At 39.9% G+C, this 16,081-nt stretch overlaps 1 protein-coding gene across 1 annotated transcript in view; it reads right to left on the reverse strand.

Annotated features, from left to right (window-relative positions):
* Epg5 (ectopic P-granules autophagy protein 5) overlaps nucleotides 1–16,081 on the reverse strand; it is a 1,526,775-nt gene that overhangs the window by 1,180,446 nt on the left and 330,248 nt on the right. The window contains exon 14 of the mRNA XM_090380318.1: nucleotides 9,096–9,236. Coding sequence (XP_090236444.1) covers nucleotides 9,096–9,236 — 141 coding nt within the window. The remainder of the gene's footprint in view (nucleotides 1–9,095; nucleotides 9,237–16,081) is intronic.

Genomic DNA, 16,081 nt, shown 5'->3' on the forward strand with positions numbered 1-16,081 from the left:
GGGTGTTGGTGGCATTGCTGGTTTTTGTTTTAGAATTATCTTTTCCAGTGGTTGATAAAGTTGCTTTAACCCAATTAGCTAGTGAGACATTGGGAGGTTGTTGTTATTTGGTTTTTAGGAGCATTAGCAACTAAAGCCATATTGCTCCGGGAATATGCGGTAGTCATTCCCTGACCTTTCCGCATCCTCTGTATTTGGTGGTGACGGGATCGAACCCCGGTCTAATCAAGAAGCATGTGTTACACACTACTGCTCCTTCCCACCTGGCTATGGAGGCGCCCACTTGTTCAGATTACGAACCTAAGGGGGCATAAATTCAAATTAAGAAAAGACAGATGTAGAATACATGTGCGGAAATTTGCCTTTAGCCAGTGGGTGGTTAATTGCTGGAACAAACTTGCATCTGTCGTTGTGGAAGTTGATAGGTTATATAAATTTAAGGAGGAACTGGACAGGCATTTGGAGGGAATGGTGTTATTTATTTATTATTTTTTTTTTTTGGCTGATGCTGCATAAGCTCATACACTTGCTTTCTTGCATCCCATGCCACTACTACTACTATCTCTGAAGGTGTTTACTGCTGCCCTTGAGAAAGCTTTCAGAAGATCAGACTGGTTGCAGAAAGGAATCAATGTGAATGGAGAGTACCTAAACCATTTATGATTTGAAGATGACATTGTGGTCATAAGCCATGATCCCAAAGAATTAGAGGAAAATCTTAATCGGTTATGCACAGATAGTAAGGATTTTGGACTAAAGATGAATATGGCTAAAACAAAAGTAATGACGAACAAGTATGCCACAGAATGGGACATAACGATTGAATTAACAATAATTGAAAAGGTGGAGTCATACTTATCTAGGACAAGTTATTTGCTGTAATAATGATAAATGGCTGGAAGTCAAGAGAAGAATAAATTTTGGATGGACAGCATTCAGGAAATATAGTCACATACTGAAGAGCAATATCCCAGTTTGTCTGAAACATAAAATAATGAACCAATGTATACTCCCCACCATGACTTATGGAAGTGTAACTTGGACACTCCCCAAAAGAATGGAAGAGAAGCTGAGAACTACACAACGAAGAATGGAACAAATTATATTGGGAATAAGACTGTTAAATAAGAAGAGAAACATGTGGATTAGGCAGCAAACTCAATTAAAACAAATTCTAATCAAAACTAAAGAACTAAAATGGCCTTGGGCAGGACACATAGCTCGAAGACATGATGACAGATGGACTAAGAAAATTACAGAATGGTACCCAAGAGGAGCTAGGAGAAAACCTCAAAGACAACGGCAGAGAGGGATAGATGAAATTCATGAGTTTGAAAGTAGTAAATGGATGGCTATTGCACAAAACAGAAGGAAATGGAAAGTTGCTGGAGAGGCCTTCATCCTGCAGTGGATTGAAAATGGCTGATGATGAATTATGTCTATAATTATATCCTTGGACTTAGAGGAAGTCTTCACAGTCTGGAAATGTGCAGATGTATCGCCAATTCAGAAAGAGGGATCAAAGGTTGACGCGAGTAATAACACACCTGTTTGTTTAACTTTTGTTCCAGGGAAAATTTTTTTTTTTTTTTTTTATGTGAACCCCAAACACGAGAGGTATTAGAACCTATAGTACTTAGTACCGTGCTTGGGTTGGAGGTTAAGAAGACGAAAGAAGATATTTGTTGACATTGGACTTGAACTTCTGTAGATTGTAATTTTCATGAAATACATATGAAGGAAGGTTGTTCCAGAAATCGGCAGTTGAATGAATAAATGAGGAAGATGAAAAGTTGGTTCTGTGGTTTGAAGTTGGACAGTAAATGGATGTTGGCTGGTGGCGGCACATGTTCGGACTGTTTTGAAAGAGAGAGCTAGAATTATAGAAGCCAATTCAGAAGAACAGTGCCCATGGAAGTATCTGTAGAAGAGGCATGTAGCAGAAACAGTGCATCCATGAGAAAGCGAGTGGAGAGACTCTGTTAGAGATGAATCATTAATTAACCTAACTGCCCTCTTCTGAATGGAATCAAGAAGCCTGAGAGAGGTTTTAGGGGCACCACCCCAGATGTGGGAACAATATTCCATTGCATGGCAGATTTGGATTTAAACAGAGTGAGCAGCTGTTTGGAAGAAAAGTAACGCCGAGAGCGAAAGAGAAAACCAAGTTTTTTAGATGCAGAAGAAGCAATATTTGTAATGTGCTTGTGCCAAGAGAGATTAGAAGTCAGGGTAATCCCCAAAAGAGATATATCATTTTGCCTAGAAATCGGAGTGTCACTATAGATAAGCATAGGAGCAGAAGAATCCTTTTTGCGAGATATAAGACAAGACTGAGTTCTAGAAGGGTTGAAATCAACTAAGTTGTCTTTGCCCCACTGGAGAATTACCTGAAGATCTGCATTTAAGGAATTGGTAGCAGATTTTCGAGAAGTTGAAGCTGATTGAGCAGGACAAGGTTTCTCAAAACGGAAAGTGAAATGCAATGTGCTTTCATCGGCAAAACTATGGATAGGATTTCCAGTCAATGGAAGAAGGTCATTAATATACAAGAGGAAAAGAGTGGGGGAAAGAACTAAACCTTGGGGGACACCAGCATTAGTGGAGAAGTTAGAAGACAGAGAGCCATCTACCACCACCCTCAGTGAGCGATCGGAGAGAAAACTGGATAACCAATTACTAAAAACAGTTGGCAAACCATAAGATGGAAGCTTGTTTAGAAGACCTTTTTGCCAAACACGATCAAAAGCCTTTGAGATGTCAAGAGCAACTACTTGTGTTTCAACGAACTTTTCCATTGAATTAGTCGATAAATGGGTAACATAAGCCAGAATATCTCCAGTGGATTGACACTGACGGAATCCATACTTGTGATCGTTGATCAGACAGAAGGTTTCTAGGTAGTTTAAGAGTTGGCGGTTAATTGATTTCTCCATTACTTTAGAAAGAATAGAAGTAATTGCAATGGGACGATAATTGGATGGGAGGGATTTGTCACCCTTTTTAGGAAGTGTCTGGATATGAGTAAATTTCCAAGCAGAAGGAAAAACACCTTTGGAATAAGAAAGTGAAAAAAGGAGGCAAAGAATAGGAGTAAGTTCAGGAGCACAGGTTTTGAGAACAAGTGTAGAAATACCATCAGGACCTGGAGCTTTCTTAGCATCAAGATTCATCAAAATCCTTCTGATATCCTTTTGACGGAAGACCACAGGAGGCATTGAATGGAGCGTGTTGGAAATGGTGGGAGGTGTTTTACCAAGATCATTAATACATGAGCAGGAAGAAAAATGGGATGCGAGCAGGTCAGCTTTATAATTAGCTGAAGTGGCAACAGAACCATCTAGTTTGGACAGAGGTGGGAGCAAAGATGGGAAAAAGTTGCGGCCAATAGCTTTGGCAAGAGAGAAGAATGCTGGGCTATCATTAGGGCAAGAAGCAAGTTTTCTACTCTTAGCCTGTTCAAACTCTAGTTTGGACTGATTAATAACTGCTTTACAACTGTTGTGAGCTTTGGTGTAGGCAGAAAATGAAACTGAAGAATTAGAAACAAGCCAATTACGATATGCAACATTCTTCTCTTGGACAGCCTTAGCACATTTATTGGAAAACCAAGGTTTAGATAAAGGACGAAATTTTAAAGTGGAGTGTGGGATAAGGGATTCCATTCCTGCAAGAATAATTTCACTGACACGATCTGAGCAAACGTTGACATCAGAACTTTTGAAACAGTAATCCGACCAAGGAAAAGAAGAAAAGAAGTCTCGCAGGTCATCCCATTTTGCATTCTTGTAATGCCAAACAACACGTGGTTGGGAATAGCCATGAGATAAAGGTTCCATTGGAGAAGAGATAATCACCAAGTTGTGATCTGAAGTGGCTAGAGGACCTCTCACTTCGACCGTGTACTTAGAAGGGTTGTTTGTGAGAAAAAGATCAAGCGTATTGGCTGTATGATTAGGATTGTCCGGTATTCTTGTAGGTAAATGAACAATCTGTGCTAGGTCATTAGTAATTGCAAAAGCCTCAGCATCTCGACCTGCTGGGTCGGTGTGACTAGAAAACGGAAGCCAGCTGGAGTTGTGAACATTAAAATCACCAAGGAAAATTACTTCACTGTTAGGAAAGTTGGACTGGAGAAAGTCAAGTTGCAAAGAGAGGAAGTCAAAGAGCTCCAAGTGATTAGTGGAGTTGGGAGAACGGTAGAGACAACAGATGAATTTGACACAATGAGGTAGAGAGATTTTAAGCCAGAGAAGATCAAAGAGAGGAGAGATTCCAAATTGCCAAGTCTCTGACAGGGAATATCAGAACGGACATATGCACAAGTACCACATTTGAGGCGAAAGGAATCATACAGCGAATAATTTGGGCATCTGAGATGAGCAGTAGATGAATCAACTGATAACTGAGGTTCTGTCAGAAAAAGTACATGGGATTTGGCAGACTGCAAGTGGAAATGGACATTGTTGAGATTAGAATTGAGACCACGTATATTTGTGAAATGAATTAGGAAGTCCTTGGGAGGTTTAGATCTTTTCGCAGATAAGCTTGCTCTATTAGTTTGACAATTCATGGTGTATTCAATAGTAAGAAAAAATAGGTGGGACATGCTGTATGAAGAAATGAAATTTTTGGATATGGCGTACATGCGGTAAGAATATACCCAGATCCTTGACATAACGTGGCCTCGACAATGCTCCCCGCATACACACTACTCGGACTCCCTCCAGTCACTATCTGGCAGAGTCAGAGTAGAGGTAGCAAGATTATACACTAGCTGATCCGGAAGCTTCCTAGAGAGTAACCAATAGGTTCAGTCCGGTGTACTAACTAGCGGCCGGCCTGCGAACACCGTTTTAGAGCTGTACCCTCGAAACGTAAGGAATATTGGATCTCGCCACGACGTTCATCATAACCTCAAAAGTCATCAATCATACTGCATGATGGAAGAGATACGGAAGGGTTGACCGGAACTTAGCTCTAGAGACTAAACATGGGTTCCACCACTTCAAGCCTCCGATAAGCAAAGTGGTGGTATTTCACCGGTTGATGAGTCATCTACCACCTAGTACTGCCTGGTAACATAGGGGGGCGGCGTTCCTACATGTGGTGTGGGCGCCACACCTCGACCCCTGCTTACGTTGGTTCACACCTGGGTGGTCACCCACCATGTACTTATGCATGGAGGTTATACCCAGGATTACTAACAGTCCCACCATCGTGAAAGTGCAAGCAGAGGATTTGGCTGTCACAGACCGTCCGGACTTCGCCGAAATTGGGTCCACTTGACTTGAGTGTCACCCGAATATCAGTTCCATCAGCGTTTTAGACTCCCAGGTAGCAAGTACAGCTTGTCTGGCATATCTGAGAGAATGTCTGTGACAACCTCAATGGAATCACTGGTTAAAGAAGCAGGATCATCTAGACAAGACTGCAGTAATAATTCAGGAACTGGAAGTAAAAAATAATTTTTATATCATATACTTGGATTTCAGGAAAGTTATTGATACTATTTCACATGGAAGACAACTGTACAAACTAGAGCAGTATGACATTATAGGCAAGTTGCTACAATGGATGAAAGGATGGTTGAGTGAGAAAAGACAGAGAGTAGTAATCAATGGATACTGCCCTTAGTATTATTAGTGGTGTTCCCCAGGGTACAGTGTTGGGCCCATTGTTGTTTTGTATATTTATCAATGATATTGATAAAGGTATATCAAGCTTAATGTCAAAGTTTGAAGATAATACAAAGGTTGGGAGGGTTCTTAATGACAGTATGCTGCTGCAACAAGTCAGGAAAAGTTGGGCAGATGGGCTGAGAAGGGGCAACTGAAGTTTAACATTGACAAATGCAAAGTGCTCCTTATGAGTAGCATTAACCCCAGAAAAATATAACTGGATGGTATTGAACTCAGGGTAGTAGAGAAGGAAAGACATCTGGGGTAATTGTACTATCAGTTATGAAGTTTTCTGTGCAGTGTAGACAGGCTGCCAGAATAGGTTATGGGATTTTGTCAATGATATATAGGAATTTTGCTAGAAGGGATAAGGAGATGATTATCCCCTTGTATAAGGGGATGGTCAGACCACATCTCGAGTACTGGGTAAAGGTCTGGAAACCTCATTTTAGGAAGGATGTACAGTTGCTAGAACGAGTACAGAGAAGAGCAACAATACTAGTGAGGGGAACAAAGGTGTGCTCTTACGAAGAAAGGCATATGTTCTACAAATTGAAGCTTCTGGAGACTAGGCAACTGCAAAGTGATCTGATTGAATGAGATGTTTGTTTGTTTGTTATTTGGTTTTAGGAGCTTTAACAACTAAGGCCATATTGCTCCGGGATATGCGGTGGTCATTCCCTGACCTTTCCGCATCCTCCGTATTTGGTGGTGATGGGCTCGAACCCCGGTCTAATCAAGAAGCGTGTGCTACGCACTGCTGCTCCTTCCCACCTGGCTACGTTGAATGAGGTGGCCTTGAATTGACTGAGTAGACTCAATGCTTATGGGATTCTTCCTCTTGCTCAGATTACAAACCTAAGGGGGCATAAACTGAAATTGAGGAAAGACAGTTATTGAACAGATGTTTAGAAATTTGCCTTTAGCCAGCAGGTAGTTATTATTTTATTATTATTAGCCATATGGCGCAAGGAAGCCTGAGGCTTATGCTACACCAGCCAAAAAAAAAATTCCCGAGTTACCCTCAGAGAGAGAGAGAGAGAGAGAGAGAGAGAGAGAGAGAGAGAGAGAGAGAGAGAGAGAGAGAGAGAGAGAGAGAGAATTAGAAGTAAAAAGGAATCACCAAGAAAGAGAAGAATGATGATATCCAGCTCAGCACCCTGGGTGTGCCAAGCCCATACTCACCAGATGTGAGCCTCTGGGGTTGATTGGTCGAACAAACTTCCATCTTACATTGCGGAAGTTGATAGCTTAAATAAATTCAAGGAAAAAGTGGAAAATTTTCTGAGCAAATGGATGGATGAAATGGGAATTTTTTTATTTTTGCTGATACTGTCAATGGTATACAGGAAGCTTGCTTTCGTGCATCATATGCCTCTACAAATGCTAAAAGGGACTTGGGAATTACAATACGGTCAGACATCAATTTCTCCTAGCATTGTTATTTTTGGTTAGGTTATTTTTTTTTGGGAGCATTAGCAACTAAGGCCATGTTGCTCCGGGATATGCGGCGGTCATTCCCTGACCTTTCCGCATCCTCCGTATTTGGTGGTGACGGGCTCGAACCCCGTTCTAATCAAGAAGCGTGTGCTACGGACTGCTGCTCCTTCCCACCTGGCTACGGAGGCACCTCCCGAGCATTGTAAACAGGTTGCAAGCAAGGCTCAGTGGTGTCTATCGATGATTTATTGAACATTTGCTAGTGGAGATAATGACGTCCCACTATATATGGCTATTGTTAGATAACACTTGGAACACTGTGTTCAAGTGTGGAGCCTGCACCTAAAAAAGACATTGAGCTTCCTGAAGGGTCCAAAGACAAGTAACTTGCCTGGTGAGCTGGCAAAAGGGCGTCCATATAAGGAAAGACTTCAAATATGTGGGTTGCACAGCTTGGAAACTAGGCATCTTAGATGTGACTTGATTGAAGTGTTTAAGGCTCTCAGAGGCATAAGTAAAACAAATAAGGACAAAATTTTCACAGTTATAAATGATGTCTAGAACTAGGCCTTAATTACAAGTTATGAGGGGAGATGTTTAGACTAAATTGCAGAAAGTTTCATTTTAGCCAGAGAATTATAAATTATTGGAATAAATTACCTACATGAGCGGTAGAGGCTGAATGTTTGGGGAAATTTAAGGGTCAGGTACAAATTACCTACAGGAGGAGGGAAACACATAGGCTATCTATTTCCTTTTCTCATATTAATTATTTATTTTTAAAATTTTCTTCTTATTATTATTTTTCTTAATCAGGTTGTCTATTTAGGAAATAGACAATGATTAGGTTGTCTACTTCCTTTTCTTTTATTATTTATTAGTTATTTTATTTAATTTTTTATTATAAGCCTTAGGCTTCTTTGTGCCATATGGCCATTACTAATACTAATACAAGTTATAGTCCATGTGTGCAGAGTTATATTTCAGGCACTTCTATTTTATTTTCTTAAATTAATATAGGAATTATACTAATATTAAAAAATAAATATTAATTAATATAATAATATTAATATTATTATAAAAAGGAAATATAGTTATCTTCTTATCAATTAATTACTGTGATTATTACTTTATTGAACATTTTATAAAACAGTTTATAAAACTCACTTTACATTCACCGTCCGTAAAACTATAGATTTTTTATTTGTAGGCATTCAGTTATTTGAATCTGTATGTTTGTTACACTTCTTCCATACACTTTTTTTTTTTTTTTTAGGTATTTCTCTCTCTCTCTCTCTCTCTCTCTCTCTCTCTCTCTCTCTCTCTCTCTCTCTCTCTCTATATATATATATATATATATATATATATATATATATATATATATATGTTATATGTATCTCTTCACAACACATTCTTGAGTATTACATAACAGAACACATGAAGCACACACACAGACTGTCTAATACTGAATTAAAGCTACTTTTAAAGAAGGATACTTCTCTTTTACATATAAACTGACAGAAAAAAGAAATAATAATTGCTGGATTTCTATTTGTCCAATTTTGATTAAATTAGGAATAGCTCAACAAATAATATTTTTAGAAGGGCAAATAAAAAATTTCATGAAAATCTGAAACAGTCCGCTATACCAGATGGATGGACAGACAGACAGACAGACAGACAGAAATGGTGAAGACAACAGGTGCATATGCATGCATATTTGCAAAGGCACCTAAACAAGAATACCTCTATACATTTGATTGTAGTTGCACCCTTAAGTAAATCCCATCAGTACACTGATCACCCCCAACTAAAGGGATTTTTTTCTGCTGCATGAAAAAATGTCACCTGTGCAGTAACACCAATGTCATACTACTCAGACTAGTTATGGCTGGAAAAGTAAAGGCAGCAAGATTATGTTCGTGGAAATCAACTTTTAATTTTCAATTAACTATATAACGGAAACATACTTACATAACTTAAACTGTCGACATCATCCTCAATCATCTTTAACAGAACAGATATGATAAATGGATACTTTCTTGCTATGCTTGCTAAACAATCATGACCTTCTTTGGATAGGAACTGATTGAAATTTTTATTGGCAAAGCAAATCTATATACAAACAAAAATAGATTAGCAAAATTTCTAGTTACATACAGTAAAACCACACATTCAAGGATATGGCAATTTTTGGGAGGAAAAAGTACACATTACTAATAAAGATAAAAAACAGGCAAAATGAATTCAGCTAAAACTGGTTTAAAATTACAACTCAACTGTTCCCCAGAATATTTCCAAAACTGGATTAATGCTATGCAGGCTAAACATTATGGAAGAGCTTAAAAAACAATACAAGCAAAAATATTTACCTAGGATAACAATTACACACTACAAGACAGATAAAAGACATTCACAGTATATTTATATATAATGTGAAAAAAACAATAAATTTGTGATAAAATATAAAAATATTCTAATTAAAAAAAGAACTTACAGACAATGACACACACAATTTCAAAACAATAATAATTGGTGGACTCGAAGTACACCAAAATATGAACTTCACCAAGCAGTAGTATTACCTAATTTATTAGAAAAGAAACCTTGAATGCCAGGAATAGTCATAGTGAAATTAATAATAAATATTGTTTCTACCCATGAAACACAATAAAAAAAAAAAATAAAGTTTATTAAAAATAAATTAAGTACACAGATGCTGAGAGATAACATAAAATAGAAAATGCATTGTGTACAAATTAAAATTATATACACCCAGTAAATAATATTTTTAGAAGGAGCAAATATAAAGCGAATAAAAGTGACAAAACGGATTTATCACATTTAGTATTAGTAAAGGCACTTGAGGCAAGAAAGCAAGCTTATATGGCATCAGCCAAAAAAAAAAGAGAGAGAGAGAAAGAAGGGGGGGGGGGGGGAGAGAGAGAGAGAGAGAAAGAAAAAAAAAAAAAAAAAACCTTCTCATTTTACCCATCCACTCGCTCCAAATGTTTGTCTAGTTCTGTCTTGAATCTATTTAAGCTATTAAATTCTACAACAGATGGAAGTTCGTTCCAGCAAATCAACCACCCACTGGCTGAAGGCAAACTTACACACATCTATCCTACAAAATGTCTTTCCTCAATTTGAATTTATGCTCTCTCGGGCAATTATTCTGAGCAAGAGAAACGATCCCATCAGCATTGAACATGCTAAAATCACTCAAAGCTTTATACACCTCAATCAGATCACACCTCGCAGGTGCCTAGTTTCCAGACACTGTAATTTGCAAAACTTGAGTCTTTCTTCGTAAGAGTAACTCTTTGTTCCATTCACTAATCTTGTTGCCCTTCTCTGTACTCATTCCAGCAGTCTACATCTTTCTTAAAATGAGGCCTCCAGACCTGTATACAGTACTTAACGTGTGGCCTGACCATTGCCTTATACAAGGGGATAATCACCTCCTCATCCCTACTAGAAAAATTCCTGTATATCATTAACAAGACACCATGAGCTACTCTTTCAGACTATCTGTACTGCTCAGAAAACTTTTGATTATTATTAAATAGAATTTCATTCTCTACCACTGTCAGTGGTAGAGAATGAAGTAATTTTATTCGCTCTACATTAAGTTTTTCTTTTATTATTTATTGACTTACATAATTTTGGTTATAATTTGTACACAGTGTATTTATTTTATATTTTATCTATCAGCTTCTGTGTACTTAAATTTTTAATTAACTTCACTTATTTTGACTGTGTTTTGTTGGTATAAGCAATATTTATTTCATTAGTATTACCTATCCCAACAGGCTACACTTTAAACTTAATATTAAAAAAAAAAAAAAAAAGTTTTTTTAATAGTGCTTAGAATATACCAAGGCTTGGCTTTTTACTAGTACATGACAATGCCCATATCTTCATTTCTATTTAATAATAATCAAAAATTTTGTAAATATTCTATTTTTTAGGGTTCATAGTAGAAAGAAGGACCCTCATAATGTTACTCAGTTGTCTGTCTGTCCATTCATCCATCACAGCATTGTATCTCTGGAACCACTCAACCTACTGACTTGAAATTTTGGATGGGTTTGTACATTATGTGGGCTAACATAGCACCATATTGATCGCTGTTGACAAAAATGTCTCTGAGAAATGGGGGGGAAATGTTGTCAACAACCTATAGCTTATTATGCACTGTTGGAAAGAGCTCAACGTAGGTTTAAAATATAATTTTAAAATATTTTTTTAAATAAAAAATGGCTGTTCCAGACAGGAAAATGTAATTTTTGTGATTTTTGATTAAAAATCACATTAGCTATGCACATTCAATGCTTATCAAGGGAAAACTATTCCGATTCAAATCTATCATTTACTTTTTGTGTTAAAATTAAAAAAACAATTTTTTATTGAACTTCAACAGCGCATTTCTTTGTACTAAATAACTCTCCTTTTGGTGACAAAAAGGTTGCTAAATAGTTAGTTAATAATTCTATAAAGGTAATTTTGTAAATTTTGCGACCAAGTACTTTTTAACAATTTTCACTTGAGTTGTCCCGGCAAGGAGGTATTCAGAGAGCCAGTGTTGAGGCGGCGGTGGTGGGGGAGGTGCCTGCATGGAATCTTGCATGGCCCTCCTGCCAATCGCTTCTCCAGGAAGAAGTCTGAGTCACTTCTCCCACCCTTGAAATGTGTTCTGTAGTTTCTAGGGTTAAAAAAGCCCTTACCGATTTTCTGTTCTCAGAGGCTAGTGGGGTTACAACTGCTGCTTCTGGACGTATTTTGGGCTTCTGTGCCGATTTGGAGGCAGTGAATACTACCTTACTGGTGGAAAATGAACGTTTGAGGGTACGTTCAGCCGAGCTAGAGACTCGTGCAGAGATTTTTGGAAATTTACTGAAGACGCAGACCGAATTTGGCAAATTGCGTCCTGGACATAAAACATTTGTCACTATGTCTAGTCTGAGCGGGGGAACATGTTCCCAAACTGTAGCAAGGGACCAACCAGAGAGTATGCCATCTACAAAGGACACCAGAGAAGAGAAGTCAACAGAAGTTCCCTTGGATCCTACCTTGCCTGATGGCACAGTGTATGAAAAATCTCTAGCCTTGAAGACAGCATTAGAGAATGTTTTCAAAGAACCATCAAACAGAATTACAACAGGTATTAGATCGCGGATTGCAAACATTTTTAGTAAGATGGAAGCCATGCTGATAGAGACCTTCCTGGAAAATGAAAAGGCAAACGTGAAGATACAAATCTACGAACAATGTGGGGCAAATCAAATGCAACAGCGTGCCCCAACATATGTCCAGGTGCTGAGGAATGGCTCAAACCAGTTACAACCAAACGAAGAAGGGCAACAAGAAAAAAGGCAACCACTCTTGAAACATCAAACTTGGTGGTTCTCAGACCGACAACCCTGGAAAACGCTGAAAATGTCCAATCCAGCGAAGAACTGAAGGTTAAATTTATGAAAGAGATGAAAGATGACTTGAGGACTACTAGAATTAAAACAATAAGAAAAACAAGAAGCACGGGACTAATAATAGAAACAGAAAATAAGGAAGATATACAGGCAATAATGGAAAACCCAAAACTTGTCAAGTTAGGGCTAACAGCGGAGCCGCCAAAAAAGCGTGGGCCTTCAATTATAATATTTAATGTAGACCAAGACGTAACGCCCGAACAACTAGCAACTGAAATTGTCACCAGAAATTTAAGGAATTTAGCCCAGGAAGAACAAAAAAAAATGCACGGTAACACCAAGGTATTCAACCGGTACCAGATCGGGAACCAATAGGAACTGGGTAGTTGAACTAGACCCATCTGCATGGCAACAGCTGAAAAACTGCAACAGAATATATATAGAATGGGGATCCCACCGGTTCCGGGAGCATGCAGCGGTGCCGAAATGCTTTCGGTGCTGCAAGTTCGGACACACAACCCACACCTGTACTCAGACAACACCTACTTGCGGCCATTGCTCTGGCAAGGGCCATGAGTACAAAACTTGCCCCAACAGGGAACAGGATCCAACCTGTGCCAATTGTAAAGCAGCCAAAATGGAATACACACATTCGATCAGAGATCCAAACTGCCCGGTCTATATCAAAGCAAAGGGTCAATACCAAAAGAGAACCGACTATGGAGACAAACAATAAGAAATATAATACATCCAAAATAGAGATCATCCAACAAAATGCGCAAAGAGCCAGAGCAGTGGCAGAACAGCTAAGGATAAAAGCTGACGAAATCAATGCAGACATTCTCATACTCCAGGAGCCGTACACCCACTCTAAACGGGTATGTGGATACCCAATCACATATAAGATAGTACACGATGAGGAAGATACCCCTTGGGCGGCGGTAGTGGTACGCAACCCAGACTATACAGTCACGAAAGTTAAACAACTATGCTCGTCATGGGCAGCTTGTGCCCACGTATTGACGCCACTAGGCCAGTTCTACATAGTGGCACTGTACTGTAGACCAGGGGAGGACATTACCCCAGCTACACAATACCTTCAAGTTTTGGTAGACTTGCTCCCAGACGAGAAAATAATCATAGGGGGAGATGTCAATTGCCGATCCCCCACCTGGCACAGCCTGACTCCGGACAGAAGCGGAACTCGGAACGGCAAATACTAGACGAATATCTTTCTAACTCCCCGATCATGGTACTAAATCGGCCACACCAACTGCCCACGTTCTGTAACACACTGTGGGAGGCCACGATCGACATCACGCTGTCCACTAGGAACGTTGCAGGCTATATTAAGGATTGGCTTGTTCGGGATTCGTGGACAACGTCCGATCACAGAGTGATTACCTATCAGATAGCAAGGTCACTTGACAGAGCCCCAATATCCAAGCAAATACAGAGCCGATATGCCATCCGCAAAGCAAATTGGGAACGTTTTAAGGAAATCCTAATACCAGCAACGGCCCAACATCTAACTGAGACAAATCAGCTCGAGGAACCCAATAAAACCCAAACTGCCAGCAACGCAGCAATAAAAAGAAGAAGCCCGATCCGGGGGGCTGTCCCGTGGTGGACCCTGGAAATTCAACAGCTCAGACAGGAAACAATTACAAGAAGAAAACAATTCCAGCGGGCAAGGCGTACATGGCCGGCCCATGAGGTTGAAGCTTTAAGGGAAAGATATAGAGAAGCCAGAAACAGCTACACAAATGCGATCGTCAAGAGTAAACGCAAGGCCTGGGAGACCTTTGTAAGCACAACAGGGAACACCGAACCCTGGGGTGTGGTATACAAGATAGTGACGAATAAACTTCCCAGGGGGGGAAGTCATTTCAACCACCCAGACACCACAAGGTGATTATACCACCACGTGGCAACAATCTATAAGCAATATATTGGATGCCATCTTCCCGAAACCAATAGAGCCATCACTGCCAGAGCAACTTATCATCTGTCAAGATAATGAAGTTTACTCAACAGACACTCAGGAGCCACCCTTCACACGGGATGAACTACAACAAATGGCAACCACGATAAGAAATAATAAATGTCCAGGCCTGGACTACTTAGAACCCGAAATTATTAAGAAGACCGTGGAGATCGTTCCAGACCTCCTCTTACACCTATATAACAGCTGCTTGGCTAAGGGCATCTTCCCCAAAAAATGGAAGACAGCAAAGGTAAAATTAATCGCCAAAAATTCGAACAAACCACCCCACCTGCCAAACTCCTATCGGCCAATAGCCCTACTGCCGGTTGCAAGCAAACTGCTTGAAAGACTACTCTGTACAAGGATAAATCAGCATTACCAGGCAGCGAAACTCACAGACATCGCAATACGGATTCAAGAAGGGTTCGTCTACTGTGGAAGCCTTGCGTAGCCTATCGGAATCAGCAGCAAACTGCAATAATAAATATCTTCTAGCCATCTCTGTTGACTTCGCTGGGGCGTTCGACACCATTTGGTGGCCGAGCGTACTGGCAAGACTAAGGCTGGCACATGTGCCGATCAACTTATATTCCATAATTAGGTCTTATCTCTCCGAGAGATGCATCATCGTGGAAGCACCTTATGGTAGAGTGAATCGTGATGTCCACAGAGGCTGTCCCCAGGGTTCTGTTCTGGGGCCGCTCCTGTGGAATATGGTTTTGGATGGGTTCTTGGCTTTGCACCTTGGTGATGTGCGCTCCCAGGCCTTTGCTGATGATTTGGTCCTCATCATTGCTGCAGATAGCCGGGCCCAGCTAGAGGAAAAGGTCAATCAGGCAATGCTGATATTGCAAAACTGGACCAGCACCCACTGCCTGACGATATCAACAACAAAGACGTCCTCCGTCCTGCTAAAAGGCAAGCTTGATATACGTAGACCACCACAAATAAAGGTGGGACCTACCACAATAAAATTAGTGACCCAGTTAAAATATTTAGGAGTTATACTGGATGGTAATCTTACTTTTAAACACCATCTAACTTATATCAGAGCCAAAATCAAAAGATACTCTGGATTGGTGGCTAGGATCGTCAAGCGGGACTGGGGGTTAAACCAATGCACCCTGTCATTGTTTTATAAAACAACCTTCCTACCGATCATCACTTACGCCTCAGCAATATGGTTTTCCAAAACAGGAACTGTAGTAAACCGACGCATCCTTGATGCAACGCAAAGAACAATCCTACTGACAGTTACACGTGCTTGTAGGACAACCAGTACCCACGCGCTGCAGGTCTTGGCCGGAGCTCTTCCCCTTGACTTAGAGATCATGCGTAGGGGAATGAACTACCACATAGAGAAAGGAATACCTTGTACATACCATGGCTATACTGTGGACGTTAATGCACCACAAAAAAATGAAAAGACAAGGCTGCAAAAACACCTGATGCAAGTTTGGCAGGAGCGCTGGGCCAACTCAAATAAGGGAAATATCACCAGGAAATTCATTCCGAACATCGACAGGATGTACCCCAGTCCCCCA

This window comes from Mastigoproctus giganteus, chromosome 8 (assembly GCF_048544385.1).
Source record: "Mastigoproctus giganteus isolate SK-2022 chromosome 8, ASM4854438v1, whole genome shotgun sequence".
NCBI classification, from domain to species: domain Eukaryota; kingdom Metazoa; phylum Arthropoda; class Arachnida; order Uropygi; family Thelyphonidae; genus Mastigoproctus; species Mastigoproctus giganteus.